Source organism: Taurulus bubalis, assembly GCF_910589615.1.
Source record: "Taurulus bubalis genome assembly, chromosome: 17".
Classification (NCBI taxonomy): domain Eukaryota; kingdom Metazoa; phylum Chordata; class Actinopteri; order Perciformes; family Cottidae; genus Taurulus; species Taurulus bubalis.
In genome coordinates, this window is record NC_136605.1 from 21,057,396 (window position 1) to 21,072,242 (window position 14,847).

General features: G+C 48.5%; 1 protein-coding gene across 1 annotated transcript; it reads left to right on the forward strand.

Annotated features, from left to right (window-relative positions):
- Positions 1-6,240: 6,240 nt before the first annotated feature.
- On the forward strand, positions 6,241-12,761 carry LOC306749718 (zinc finger protein 646; the record flags this gene model as incomplete). The annotated part of the gene is made up of 3 exons (XM_079233038.1): positions 6,241-8,810; positions 9,849-10,952; positions 11,879-12,761. The coding sequence occupies 3 exons, from the start codon at positions 6,241-6,243 to the stop codon at positions 12,759-12,761; spliced, it is 4,557 nt and encodes a 1,518-aa protein (XP_079089164.1).
- Between the last annotated feature and the right edge of the window lie 2,086 nt (positions 12,762-14,847).

Genomic DNA, 14,847 nt, shown 5'->3' on the forward strand with positions numbered 1-14,847 from the left:
GACTGGACTAAAGGCTTAAATTACAGAGTAGACTGGACTAAAGGCTTAAATTACAGAGTAGACTGGACTAAAGGTTTAAGTTAAGGAGTAGACTGGACTAAAGGTTTAAATTACAGAGTAGACTGGACTAAAGGCTTAAGTTACAGAGTAGACTGGACTAAAGGCTTAAGTTACAGAGTAGACTGGACTAAAGGGTTAAGTTAAGCAGTAGACTGGACTAAAGGTTTAAGTTACAGAGTAGACTGGACTAAAGGTTTAAGTTACAGAGTAGACTGGACTAAAGGTTTAAGTTAAGGAGTAGACTGGACTAAAGGGTTAAGTTACAGAGTAGACTGGACTAAAGGTTTAAGTTACAGAGTAGACTGGACTAAAGGTTTAAGTTACAGAGTAGACTGGACTAAAGGGTTAAATTACAGAGTAGACTGGACTAAAGGCTTAAATTACAGAGTAGACTGGACTAAAGGCTTAAATTACAGAGTAGACTGGACTAAAGGCTTAAGTTACAGAGTAGACTGGACTAAAGGTTTAAATTACAGAGTAGACTGGACTAAAGGTTTAAGTTACAGAGTAGACTGGACTAAAGGTTTAAGTTACAGAGTAGACTGGACTAAAGGTTTAAATTACAGAGTAGACTGGACTAAAGGTTTAAATTACAGAGTAGACTGGACTAAAGGTTTAAGTTACAGAGTAGACTGGACTAAAGGTTTAAGTTACAGAGTAGACTGGACTAAAGGCTTAAGTTACAGAGTAGACTGGACTAAAGGTTTAAGTTACAGAGTAGACTGGACTAAAGGCTTAAGTTACAGAGTAGACTGGACTAAAGGTTTAAGTTACAGAGTAGACTGGACTAAAGGCTTAAGTTACAGAGTAGACTGGACTAAAGGCTTAAATTACAGAGTAGACTGGACTAAAGGTTTAAGTTACAGAGTAGACTGGACTAAAGGTTTAAGTTACAGAGTAGACTGGACTAAAGGTTTAAGTTAAGGAGTAGACTGGACTAAAGGGTTAAGTTACAGAGTAGACTGGACTAAAGGCTTAAATTACAGAGTAGACTGGACTAAAGGCTTAAATTACAGAGTAGACTGGACTAAAGGCTTAAGTTACAGAGTAGACTGGACTAAAGGTTTAAATTACAGAGTAGACTGGACTAAAGGTTTAAGTTACAGAGTAGACTGGACTAAAGGCTTAAATTACAGAGTAGACTGGACTAAAGGTTTAAGTTACAGAGTAGACTGGACTAAAGGTTTAAGTTACAGAGTAGACTGGACTAAAGGGTTAAGTTACAGAGTAGACTGGACTAAAGGTTTAAGTTACAGAGTAGACTGGACTAAAGGTTTAAGTTACAGAGTAGACTGGACTAAAGGTTTAAGTTACAGAGTAGACTGGACTAAAGGTTTAAATTACAGAGTAGACTGGACTAAAGGTTTAAGTTACAGAGTAGACTGGACTAAAGGTTTAAGTTACAGAGTAGACTGGACTAAAGGGTTAAGTTAAGGAGTAGACTGGACTAAAGGGTTAAGTTACAGAGTAGACTGGACTAAAGGCTTAAATTACAGAGTAGACTGGACTAGTTTTCTTTGCAAAATGTAGGTAAGTAAAAGTAAAAGTCAACAGAAATATAAATATAAATAGTAAAGTGGAGTACAGATATCCAGAAAAACGACTTAAGTAAGGAAGTATTTCTACTTCGTTACTATACACCACTGCGTATAACACATCATATATAATATGATGTGTTATATGCAGTTATATAATATAACATATAACGTATCATATATAACACATCATATATAGCATGTACCTCTGAGGTGTAGTACAGTATAAAGTACAACATGTACCTCTGAGGTGTAGTACAATGAGGTGTATAAAGAGGAGTACTACTTGATAACGAGTATTTATATCTCTGGGTCCTCGCGTTGATCAAATGACCTCAGAGTGTCATTTGCACCGTAACGACGACGATCCAGCGGCAGCTCGTTCGGCTCCATTCGGCTCCACTCGGCGCGGCTCGACTCCGCTCGGCTCGTTTGTCCCCAGCGGGTCTCGGTGTGCGCGTGTGTTCGGGCCTCTAACGGGCCTCTAAAGGGCCTCTAACGGCCTCACAGTAGAACCACGCGGGAGAACCTTCAGGAACCTCCAACTGACGTTAAAAACAACAAGCCGGAACGTTTCTGTTTCCCGGGTTTTTTCATTCTGCGCATGATGACGCGCAGCGGCAACCGCGCGCGCAGCAGCCGCGTGCGCTCTGTCTCCGCGCGGCGCGCAGCGGCAGGAAGTGTGTTGTCGAAGCGGCGGTAGAGCGAGAGAGAGAGAGAGAGAGAGAGAGAGAAGGAGAGCGAGCGAGCGAGAGAGAGAGAGGGGGGGGGAGAGCCGAAAGCCAGGAGCCAAAAAGTCGGTGTTTCTACCGGAGCAGGAGAAAAATAAATCATGTCGAATTCGTGAAACGTGCATCTTCCAAACTTCCACGCGGTGCATCGATCTCCCGCGCGGGCGCTGAGGCCGATCGAGGGGTAAGTGATGAGCAGCGCCGTGTTTCCATCAATGGGGCCGAGATCTTTGTGTAGCTGCGGGCTAGCCGTGCTAGCTGTGCTAACCGTGCTAACCCTGCTAGCTGGGCTGGCTAGCTGCCCCCCACCCCTTGTGCTCTAACTGGGCTTTAATATACTCAGTGAGGGTCTTTGGGGCGCGCGACCTGTTGTGCGTGGAGCTGTTTGTTGTTTTTGTTTACCGTTTTGTGGTTTTTCGTACTTCCGTTTTACCCCCTTTCTCTCCTCGCGGGGGGGGGGGTTGGGGTGAGGGGGTGATGCTAACGTTAGCTCGTGTGTGTCTGCACTTTCTGTTTATTAAACGTGTTTATTCTATATACATCGACTGCTGTCGCTGAGTCGCCGCTCCTGTTAGTAATAAGTGTTAGTACGTGTTAATACGCGTTAAGAGTTGTTTGTAACTGTTAATAACAGCCCGCGGGGCTAAAGGGAGCAGCTAGCTGTTAGCATCGGGGGGAAAAATGGCTCTCTGCTGCTCGAGAGCCATTTTCAGAGGAGATGGGGCTCCGAGAAGACCCGGACCCGGAGGACCCGCGGGGGGTCCCCGCTGCACCGGGAGCACCACAAGAATAAACAGCGTGCTATTTCCGTGAAGCTCCCGGTCCCCCCCTTTCCCTCCGGGGATCGGGCATCTCCCTCTCCTCCTCCTCCCCGGTTTGTTCCAACTCGCGGCCGAAGCCAATGTCGGCCTCCCGGAGGAGACGCTCCGCTTTGTCCGGATCCTGAAGCCGGAGGAGAGGAGGCGAGACGGGCCAAGGTCAGCCGGCCCGCGGGTCCCCGGCTCTCAAGCAGCGGGGAGAGCAAGGCTCAGACGTAGAGGAAGCGTTAGAATCAAGCTGCGGACACGGGTTACACCGGGGTTGTCCGGGTTTGCTGGGTGTGAACCGGCCAATAAAACGCACGTCGGTCCGTTTGCGCTCTTTTATCCGGTTTGTTTACTTATCCGGTTTGTTTACTTATCCGGTGTGTTTACTTTATCTGGTTTGTTTATTTATCCGGTTTGTTTACTTTGTCTGGTTTTATTTATTTATCTGGTTTGTTTGCTTTATCTGGTTTGTTTACTTTATCCGGTGTGTTTACTTTATCCGGTGTGTTTACTCTGTCCAGTTTGTTTACTCTATCCAGTTTGTTTACTCTATCCGGTGTGTTTACTCTATCCGGTGTGTTTACTTTTTCCAGTGTGTTTACTCTGTCCAGTTTGTTTACTTATCCGGTGTTTACTCTGATTGGCTGTCTGGTTCAGATCTGTGTGTGAACGAGAGGCTTCATCCGGACTATTGAGGATTATTTCACCCCAGAAACCAGAATAAACTCCATCATTCTGACTTCAGTTTGTTCTCCAAACAGTTAAAATACTAAAAGTACCAGAATATATCAAACCTACCACGCCGATTATATTAGATTAATAATTCATTCATGTGCTAACATGTTGTTGATATAAAACAAAAGTACTTGTATTCACTAAATACACTTAAAATGAGTCGTTCAGAATATATAAATATAGAATAAATATTAAATGTACAGCAGATATGTCATAATGTTAATAATGAGAATAAACAGGTATGAATACAAAACCTCCATTATATAAAAAATGCATCAAAGTGACACTGTAGATAAAGTATTATTTAATTTTATTAAAAAATATTTATCCAATAATTCCATTTGTTCAGTCAAATGTCAGAAAACAATCTTCAATTTACTGTAAAAGAAGAAAACGGCTAATTTTTTTTTGGGATTTAAACAGTGGAAACTTGTATTTTTGATTCAAAGAATAATTTATGATTATTAAGAATATGTTTATTTCACATATTTATAGTTTAGTCCGTTATAATCACAGTTGAGTGACAGCGATTAGTCGGTTCTGGTGAGTGATCCTTCAGCTCGTTAATCAATCACAGCAAAGATCAAGTTAATATTTCATGTCCATCAAACAAATACTGCATGCTGGTCTGGGTCTGTAGATCTGGTGATCCTCAGTGTTGGTTCACATTAACAGTTTAATCTGTTAATCTAAACAGATTAACAGATTAACTTGTTAAAACTGGACCAGACCTCCACTCACTTTCAGGTGTGTGTGTGTGTGTGTGTGTGTGTGTGTGTGTGTGTGTGTGTGTGTGTGTGTGTGTGTGTGTGTGTGTGTGTGTGTGTGTGTGTGTGTGTGTGGATACTTTGATTAAAACTAAATATGAGCTTTTTATTTTGACACAAAGTGCAGAAATGAGCATAAAGACACTAAAGATTAAGATAATAATTGTAATCCAGTTTGTTAAAATCAGTATTGGTGTATAATGTGAAGAGGATTTCATTATAAGCACGAGTATTGTTCACGTTTTAAAGAGGAAAACAGCAGGTTTCATTATTATGATGTTGACATGAATATAAATTAGAGATGAATTATGAGCTGTTTACTGTCCTCACAGCTCTCAGCTCATTATTACACTTCATCAGCAATTAACTTGTTTATTTTAATCAATACAATTACAATATTGTTTTTCTTTATAATTTGAAACACGTTAAAACAATAAAGATAAATAACTATTCTGGATCCTTGACCACCAGCTACTGTAATCAAAGAGATCGGTCATATTTGTTTCTTCTGATCAGAGTGAATCAACGGCACTAAAGTTCGTGTTTGTTGACGTATTTATCACTGAGTAGAGGGGGTTGTTGTTGTTTAGGGGGAAGTCTTCTTCTCTAGTTAATTTATTAACGGTCCAAACAAAAGATTGGTTTATTATCATAAAGAAACAAATCTGAAACGAGGTGTTGTTTGTTTGTTTGAAAAGTGACTGAAACGATGAGTTGATTATTAAAAATAGACATTGTTTTTCATTTAATGTGATTATTTGATGGCTCATTTACAGCCTTTAAATACCGGTGCTGGTGTTTGTTTAAACTTTTAATAAATTCATTGTTTCTGTTGTAAATCACACTGATATTAATATTTTGGGGGTTTAGACTATATATTGTAAAAAAATAATCAATAACAATATTCATTAGTTGCATCCTTATTTTCAATGTTTACGTTCTGTTTCCTTTTTGTGCAGAAAACAAACACATATTGTAAACACATTTTTATTACAAAACATTGTTGTATTAACACAATAAAAAGCGTTTCAGATGGAATAATTAAGACAACTTTGACATATGTTCAGTTTTAATGTAAATAAAAGGGCAAATAAATTGATGCGATCTTATTTTTGGGCTACATTTAAATATTATTTTCATCTATAATTATCATTAAGTGTATAAATTAAAATCCCATCACAAGTTCCCACAAACACAAAGGTATTCAATTTAAAACAATAAATAACACCAAAGAGCCGTCAATTATAAAAATACTTTGAATAACTTGTTTACTCAGTTTGAGGATAATAATCTTTTAATGGGATTAAAATGATTTTATTTATTTAAGCTGTTTAAAAGGCCGTCAATGAGTAAAATGAATGTGAAGCGTTGACCCTTTGAATGACCTTCTTCTTCTCCTTGTCTACACAGTGAGACCTCATTGGCTGGTGTGACCCCCGCAGGCCCGCCTCCTCCCAAGGTGGGCCCTGATTGGCTGGACTGGCACCGGGGAGAAAATGGCCGCCCTCAGCTGAAGAGCTAAGCACTGCTGTTTTCCTCCTCCGCCTCACTGTTCATTACTTGTGTTGTGAACCGTGATTCTCCGACCGATTTGCGTCAGAGTACTATGGCAATGCATGATATGAGTCGAGCCAAGGGTTTCCCCTGTAAAGAGTGTGATATGGTGTGTCCGAGTACTCCAAGTCTTCTAGAGCATATGAAAGCACATTACCAGCAGGAAGAGAACGGTCGCTTTGAGTGTGAACAGTGTGGCCGAATTTACAAGCACGCAGCCAGCCTAGCCAATCATAAGAAGTCCCACGAGGTGGGCTCGTTCCAGTGCCCCGTGTGCACCCGCACCCTGCCCAACGCCGTGGCCTTGAAGAACCACCTCCGCATCCACACGCTGTCCCCGAGCAGCGCCCACGCAGAAGAAGAGAGCGAAGAGGTGCCCGAGGAGGCGGGCCACGACGAGAGGGAATACGGCCTCGCCCAAGACCTCTCGGAAGGGTTTGGTCGCCCTCATTTGAATAATAGTGGCATGGGCCATAGTGTCCTCCAAAGCCACGAGACAGACGACCACAGGAAGAAAGGCTCCCCTGACGAGTCAGACGACGCCTGGGACCGGCCCTTCAAGTGCGATCAGTGCGACCGGACCTACCGGCACCACGGCAGCCTGGTGAACCACAAGAAGTGTCACCAGCAAGGAACCTTCAAGTGCTCAGTTTGTTTCAAACAATTCAGCAACCTGGCGGCCTTAAACAGCCACGAGAGAACTCACTCGAAGTTCAAGACCCCCGGCGCCACCATGGTGAGCGGCGGCGGCAGCCTCCACGGCCCGGAGCGCGGCGGCGGCACGCAGTCGTCTCAGAGTGACGACACGGCCTCGTGCTTCTGCCACCTGTGCCAGATAGCGCTGCCGAACAAGACAGACTTTCAGGAGCACATCCTGCTGCACAACGCGGCCTCGCCCTCCCTCGGTCTGCCGCGCAGCTTCCCGGGCATCATGCCCCACAATCTGAGCGCGGTGCGGTCTGCGGTGTACCCCCCCGCTCTGGGTGACCCTCTGCCGCTGCCGCCCCTGCCCAGTGACAAGAGGGGTCCCTACGACCCCATCATGGGCCCCCCGGTCAACAATCCCATCTACACGTGCGCGTACTGTGGCGCGGGACACCCAGATCTGGAGACCCTGAAAGTCCACTATCTGACCCACGACCCCCACCCGGGCGCCCACGGCCAGGACGGCTCCCTGCTGAACTCGGACACGCTCAGCTCCGGCTCCCAGGGCTCGGTGTCGTCCCCCTCCGGAGGCCGCGTGCCCCAGGCCAACTCTCCGGACAACGGAGAGCGCCGCTTTAAGTGCGGGGAATGCGGCAAAAGCTACCGGCACGCGGGAAGCCTGGTCAACCACAAACGCTGCCATCAGACAGGCCACTACCAGTGCACCATCTGCTGTAAGCAGTACCCTCACCTGGCGGCGCTGCACAGCCACCTGCGGAGTCACAAGGGCCGCGGCTCCAACCAGTCGATCAATAACGACAGCAACGACTGGCTGTCTCCGGAGCCGCTGACTCTGGACTCCCAGCAGAGCTACGTGCAGGAGGGCAGCGGCGCGACCACTCCGATTTCCCTGCCGGGTAATCTCGGGGACGCGGCCCACTTCGTACCGGACGGCGGCCACAGCAGCGGGCTGGACTCCCTCGAGTTCCACGATCGCTTCGACGGCAGCTCGCTTTCCCAGAGCAACTCTGCCCACCGGCAGGCCGACAGGCACGTGTGCGCCGACTGCGGCGAGATGTACGGCGACGTGTCCGGCATCAAGTCGCACATGTGTCCCCGTCGTGGCCAGCAGCCGCAACCGCAGCAGAGCACCATGTCCAACGGTTTCATGGGGAGCATGAACTACCACGGCTCCAGTGGCACCTCGCTGCCCACCGGGAGCTCCAGCAGCCTGAAGGAAGGCAGCAGCCAGCGACAGTACTCCCAGAGCGGAGGCAAGAGAATGGGCAGCAATGAGAAGGACGATGATGACGACGGGGAAGTGTACCAGTGCTCGGTGTGCGGCAACCACTACGCCAGCCTCCGAGCCCTCAGAAGCCACCTGCGTAGCCACGCCAATAACCCGACAGGGCCGGGACCGTCCACTCTAGAGCAGGAGTGGAGGATGATCTGCTCCACCTGTGGCCAGAGCTTCTCCAGGAAGCAGGACCTCCTGAATCACCAGTTGGTCCACGGCCCCCAGAGGCCGGACGGCCAGCAACAGAGCATCATAGGCAGCGCCGCCAACGGCAACGACAAGATGGACGGACGCAACCACATCTGTGTCGACTGCGGCATGTTTTTCGCCGACCGCCACCACCTGATCACCCACCTGTGCCCTGGCAAGAATCGGGCCAGTTCCCTAAGCAAGCAGGGCCTGAACGGGGCCAAAGGGATGTCTGGAGGAGACGGCGGCGCCGGTGGAGTTGCCGGCGGAAGCCGTGATGTCGGCGGCGATGGACGCAGGCCGATGGTGGACCAAAGTGACAAACCGCACAAGTGCGACCAATGTGGACGAGGATACAGGCACCCCTGCTCACTCCTCAACCACAAGAAGTCCCATAAGACGGGTGTGTTCCGCTGCCTGGTGTGCCAGAAGCGCTACTACAATTTGTTGGCTCTCAAGAATCACCAAAGGACCCACTTTGATCTCAAGAGGTAGGTCCCTGATTCTGTCCATTTCTGTTAGTCTTTATGTTCAGGCTGATGTTTTAAAGTTGGCTGGTTGGAGTTTGTGTTTAAAGACTATAGAAGATTCGTGTCATCCATGTTTTGATCTTATTTAGTGGTGTGGACGGACCATCATTGATCCGTCCTGCCTCTCAGTTTGCCGTTAACCATCACAGAGTAAATAGAGTTTATCATCCAGTAGATTATGTGATCAGTAGATCACGTGATCATGTGACTTTGTAAACAACCAATCAGTGTTTAGCCCAACAGGAGAGCTAGTAACGTTAGCAGCACCGCTAACGGAGAACAAACAGGAGGAGAGCTAGTAACGTTAGCAGCACCGCTAACGGAGAACAAACAGGAGGAGAGCTAGTAACGTTAGCATCACCGCTAACGGAGAACCAACGGAGGTTCACTTCAGTTACATGATGATGCATTCAGGCTCCGCTCAGTGAAAATGAGTACTGGCTGAGGGTAAATGATAACGTTCTCATGATGCGTTCCAGTGTAATCTAGTAAAATGTAGTGTTGTTGATAAACTAGAATAAATCCAGATGTTTTCACATGAATATAAAATAGATATTAGAGATGAATTATGATGTTTAACTTCCTAACAGCGCTGAGCTCATTGTTACACTTCATCAACATCAACTACGACTAAAACGGCTAAAGAAAAACGACTAATGTGTGTTTTTATGAAGAAAAAACACTATAGACTACTATAACAAAGTAAAAGTACAACATTTAGAATATTTGATGGTTTACTAACTATTTAAATAAATACCGTAATCAATCAACAAAGAGATCTGTATCTGTTAATATAGATCATCAATGATCAATAATTAGTATTGTGATCTGATCCGGGGGATTTACGATCCGTTGATGGATTCATCGTTATTGATTTGACCTGACGAGGAGGCGAAGTCCCCGGTACACGTAGTTTACAGGCACGGTGATCATACTGCTTCAGGCGTCCGGGTCAGTGAAGCTTCTAAAGAGATTCTGTTGTCCCTTCCCCCGCTGCAGGCACAAGTGTGAGGAGTGCGGCAAGGCCTTCAAGATCCAAAAGCAGCTGATCAACCACCTCCGTCTCCACGAGGAGCACCGGGCCAAAGGCCTCGTTCGGACCGGCCCCAACGGGTCCCGCTTCCAGCAGGCCGGCCCGTCTCAGATGCAGAGCATGAGGGGCGAGTCGTCCAAGGTGATGGGCGTGAAGTACAGCCACCAAGGGTTCAAGAAGCCCTACTCGTCCGCCGGGACCTCCAGGCCCCAGAAGTTTGACCCCACCGAGACCGGACGGCGGCCTTTCGCCTGTGAGGAATGCGGAAAGACGTACCGGCACGCCGGCAGCCTGGCCAACCACAAGAACCTTCACAAGATCGGGGAGTACCACTGCAACGTCTGCAACTCCACGTACCCCAACCGGCTGGCCATGAAGAACCACCTGCGCCTCCACTTCGCCCAGAAGAAGCACAACTGCCAAGAATGCGGCAAAGGCTTCCGCACCCAGAGGCAGCTGGCGACCCACACCACGGCCGGCCTGTGCAAAGGGCCCCAGGGCCCCGGGGTCCAGATGGACTTCGAGTGTGACGGCTGCTGTGAAGGTTTCACCACGGCGGAGGAGCTGGCGGCCCACGACTGCCCGGCCCAGCACCTCCCGTCGTCCTCCTCCACCAGCAGCTCCGCCAACATCAGCCTGGAGAGGAGCTCAGTGGACCTGGACTCCGACGAGCGGCCCTACGCCTGCGACCTGTGCAGCTGCGCCTACAAGCACGCCAGCTCCCTGCTGAACCACAAGCACACCCACAAGACGGGCAACTTCCGCTGCAACTTCTGCGACAAGCCGTACACCAACTACATGGCGCTGCGCAACCACATGCGCATCCACACCCAGCGCAAGAAGCACATCTGCCACACCTGCGGGAAGGCCTTCCGGCTGGCCCGGTTCCTCCGGAACCACCAGAAGGTCCACGAAGAGGGCGCCACCCCCTTCGGCTGCCCGACCTGCGGGAAGAGCTTCCAGGGGAGGTCCGGTCTAGCCAGGCACCGCTGCGGGGACAACCAGGTAGGCATGGAAGTCAGGAGGAAGGCCACGGCACCCGCGGGGGAGAGCGACGAGTGTCGGTACACGTGAGTTCTCGTCAGTTGTTTGTGAATCTTCGAAGTTGGAAAAAAAATAGTGAAGATAAATTTAGGTCTCTACGTGTCTATTACAGGTATATGATCTCCAATCCGGCTTCCTTGGGACCATACGCGTGCCGGAATTCGGATTTTTCTGAAGTTTGGACAAATTGAATTAGTGGAGAGACCAGATAAGTCAAACCCGTTTGCTTTCAGTTAGCATATGTCACACACTGTCGTTCTTTGGGCTCTTACATGTTTAGATGTTTTGTTTTCATGCTTTTTGACACCGACCTGATTCTGAAGTGTTTTGTGTGTCAAGCTAAACCTCAAGTACTGATGTCTGTTGCTTGCTCCTGTCATGATCCTGACTGTAGTCTTTGTCTGTGCTGTGTTTTATTGAAGTAGCATCACGACTCTGGACAGTTATGAGTTGCACTGTAGTGATGTGATCTCCGGGGAGATCAGGAAGTATTTGTAGCTAGCTGCACTGCACACGTCGAGGCTTACGTTCCAACAGGTAAAGAGTCTTTTATAGTCGGTTGAGCTTCTTGTTCGATGGATCTTTCATCGTCACGCATCGGTCTTTGAACTATCGTTTCCAGTTTGGAGCTTGTGTCCATTTGTGCAGTGCAGGGAGCAGCAGATACACGACCCCCCAGTTGTTGGTCCAGAGTTCCCTATGACCTGTGTAGAATTCATAACTTTAAATGGTACACCACTTTGTAGTTGTCTTCTTTGAAAGCTTTAAGCCGGATTTCAGATCATATACCTGTATGAGCAACATCTTAGATGTTCAAATATTTCAATAATTCTAAAGAAAAAGTGGTAACCAGTAAGTGCGATAAAGATAGAGCAGTGGGAACCTCCCCCCGTCCCCCATTACTAATCTCCCTCTTTTTCTCCCCCTGTTGCTTCCCTTTGCCTCTGCACAGATGTGATCAGTGCGGCCGCTCCTACCGCCACGCCAGCTCCCTCCTCAACCACAAGAACACCCACACCGTCGGCATCTACCACTGCGCCGTGTGCCTCAAGACCTACTCCAACCTGCTCGCCCTGAAGAACCACCGCCGCATCCACTCGGAGACGCGGCGGCACCGCTGCCACGACTGCGGCAAGGCCTTCCGCGTCTCCTCCCAGCTCTACAACCACCGCCGTGTCCACCAGAAGCAGCGGGAGCTGACCTGCCGGTCCTGCCAGCGGGCCTTCCCCACGCAGGCCAGCTTCCGGCTCCACATGGAGATCACCCACGGCCAGACGCCGCAGCCCCGCCAGCCCAGACCCCAGCAGCCCCGACCGGGGGGCTCCCAGGAGCTGGGCTGGGGGTGCGGCCTGGACCTCACCTTGATGCAGGAGCAAGGACTCAACCCGAGCGGCGTGGGCCGAGCCCGCGGCCGCGGGGGCCACGGCGAGGCCTCCAAACCCCACGTGTGCGACCAGTGTGGCCGGTCGTACCGCCACGCCAGCTCCCTGCTCAACCACAAGAACAGCCACAAGACCGGCACCTACTTCTGCAACTCTTGCCAGAAGGAGTTCCCCAACCTCATGTCCCTCAAGAACCACCGGCGGATCCACACCGAGCCCAAACGCTACCAGTGCCCCGACTGCGGCAAGTCCTTCCGGGTCTCCACCCAACTCATCTGCCACCGCCGCATCCACACCAAGGAGAAGCCGTTCTCCTGCCAGCAGTGCGACAAGCGCTTCTCCTCCAAGTCCAACCTGAGGCACCACATGAAGGTGCACTGGAGCGGCTCCACGGCGCCCCCACCCACGGGTGCGCCCAACTTCCTGGGTATGCCCGGCGGCGCCTTCATATAACCTAAGGGATGAGGGCGGGGGGACACGGGGGAGGGGGTGGGTTTGCTCACCCTCCTTTTCCTCACTTATCCACAGTGTGGCAGTCGAGTGTGTGTGTGTGTGTGTGAGAGAGAGAGAGAGTGTGTGTGTGTAACAGACTCACAAAGCAGGAGGGACGACACAAAATGGACGCCACGCACACGCACACACACACACAACACACACACACACACACACACACTTTCTGACCTTCCTTCATGGACGCCCCACCAGGTGGTAGTCGTGTCCCAGACTGTAGACATGACATCACTTCCTGCTGCATGCGGCTCGTAGAGACTGAAGAGTCCGCTGGTGGGCGGAGCTACTGGGAGGTCTGGTTCTTATGGGTTTTTTTGAGCCATCGTGTCCATTTCAACCCCCGGGAGCCGATTGGTGCTGCAGTGGTTTGTCCCGCCTCCATCCCACTTCTGCTGATGTTTCTGGGGCGTTTTTCTGCTCGTGGCCTTCGTCACCGTGTTTTTAATCAACAAAGTGTTTTTAATTTGAGAAGCTGGTGAAGACGAGAGAGCGTTGGTTTGTTTTTCTTTTTCTTTGTGGTTTGACGGGTCAAAGCAAAGACTTGTGAGACGCTTCGGTCTGGTTTAAATGTGTGTGTGTGTGTGTGTGTGTGTGTGTGTGTGTGTGTGTGTGTGTGTGTGTGTGTGTGTGTGTGTGTGTGTGTGTGTGTGTTGTTGTCGCCTCGTTCACACACACTTCAGCATGTGAAGCGCTTCATTTCCTCGTCGACACGTTTCGTAAAGAAGTAAACGAACCTCCTGACCGGCTTTCAGCAGAGACACATGGTCTTCATCAGCAGATGAAGGACGCTCGTTAGTTGAGTTCATAAAGATCAAAGAAGCCCGAATGGTTCTTTGTAGCTAACGTTAGCTCGTTAACGTTAGCACAGGAAGTGGCCCTTGAGTTCGTGAATATTACGATTATTTGACAGGATATAAAAAATGAAACGACGATATAGCAGCCAAGATTTTAAACATGTGCGCATGTCTTAAAAAGACAGACCCACATGTGGACGTTTAGCATAACGTCCAATATTTTATCAACATTTCTGTTGAGTCTCGACGCCGCCATCTTGTTTTTTAGGTCCTGTCCAAAACGAGTTACCCCGTCTCCGTTGCCCGTTGCCCCTCCTGTGTGTGAACGAGGGCAGATTCCCGTCCTGATCGGTTGAGAAAAGGAGAAAGAAACCACAAAGAGGACTAAAAACACACAAAGTACCGTTGCGGTGTATATTGTTGGATCCTGTATTGTACTTACTTGTATTGTACTTGTACTTACTTGTACTCGTACTTCTGATATCTAGAGTACCTCTTTTATAAGAAGGACAAAAGACGACAGATCATTGTAGTAATGCATTTATTTATATTCTGATTATTATTAACACTTGTAATGGACGGCGCTAGTCTGTAGGATGTGTGAGTTTAGAGCTGTGTTGATGTAAACACCCCGTTACCCACAATGCCCCTCGTTACCCACAATGCCCCTGTTCTGTGGAGATGATGGACTCTGAATATGTGAAGATTCAAGAACTGTACGACGGAAAGTGTTTTCTTGCCTTTTACTAAGTGATGTTGTGACGGTCTTTCTCAGTCGAGCCCTCCATCATCCCTCTCTCTTCCATCATCCCTCTCTTCCATCATCCCTCTTTCTCCCATCATCCCTCTCTTCCATCATCCCTCTCTCTTCCATAATCCCTCTTTCTCCCATCATCCCTCTCTTCCATCATCCCTCTTTCTCCCATCATCCCTCTCTCTTCCATCATCCCTCTTTCTCCCATCATCCCTCTCTTCCATCATCCCTCTCTCTTCCATCATCCCTCTTTCTCCCATCATCCCTCTTTCTCCCATCATCCCTCTCTTCCATCATCCCTCTTTCCCTCTCTTCCCCTCCACCACATCACTTCCTGTTTCACAGGAATCAAATTCTCATTAAAGGGACGACTCGGCGCTCCTGTTTATCCGGAGTGCATTCAGTCCTCATCCGTTGAACCTTATTATGTTTTTTATGGTAACCTCTTGTATTTATTGGTGTTATTATTTTTGTTTCCTTT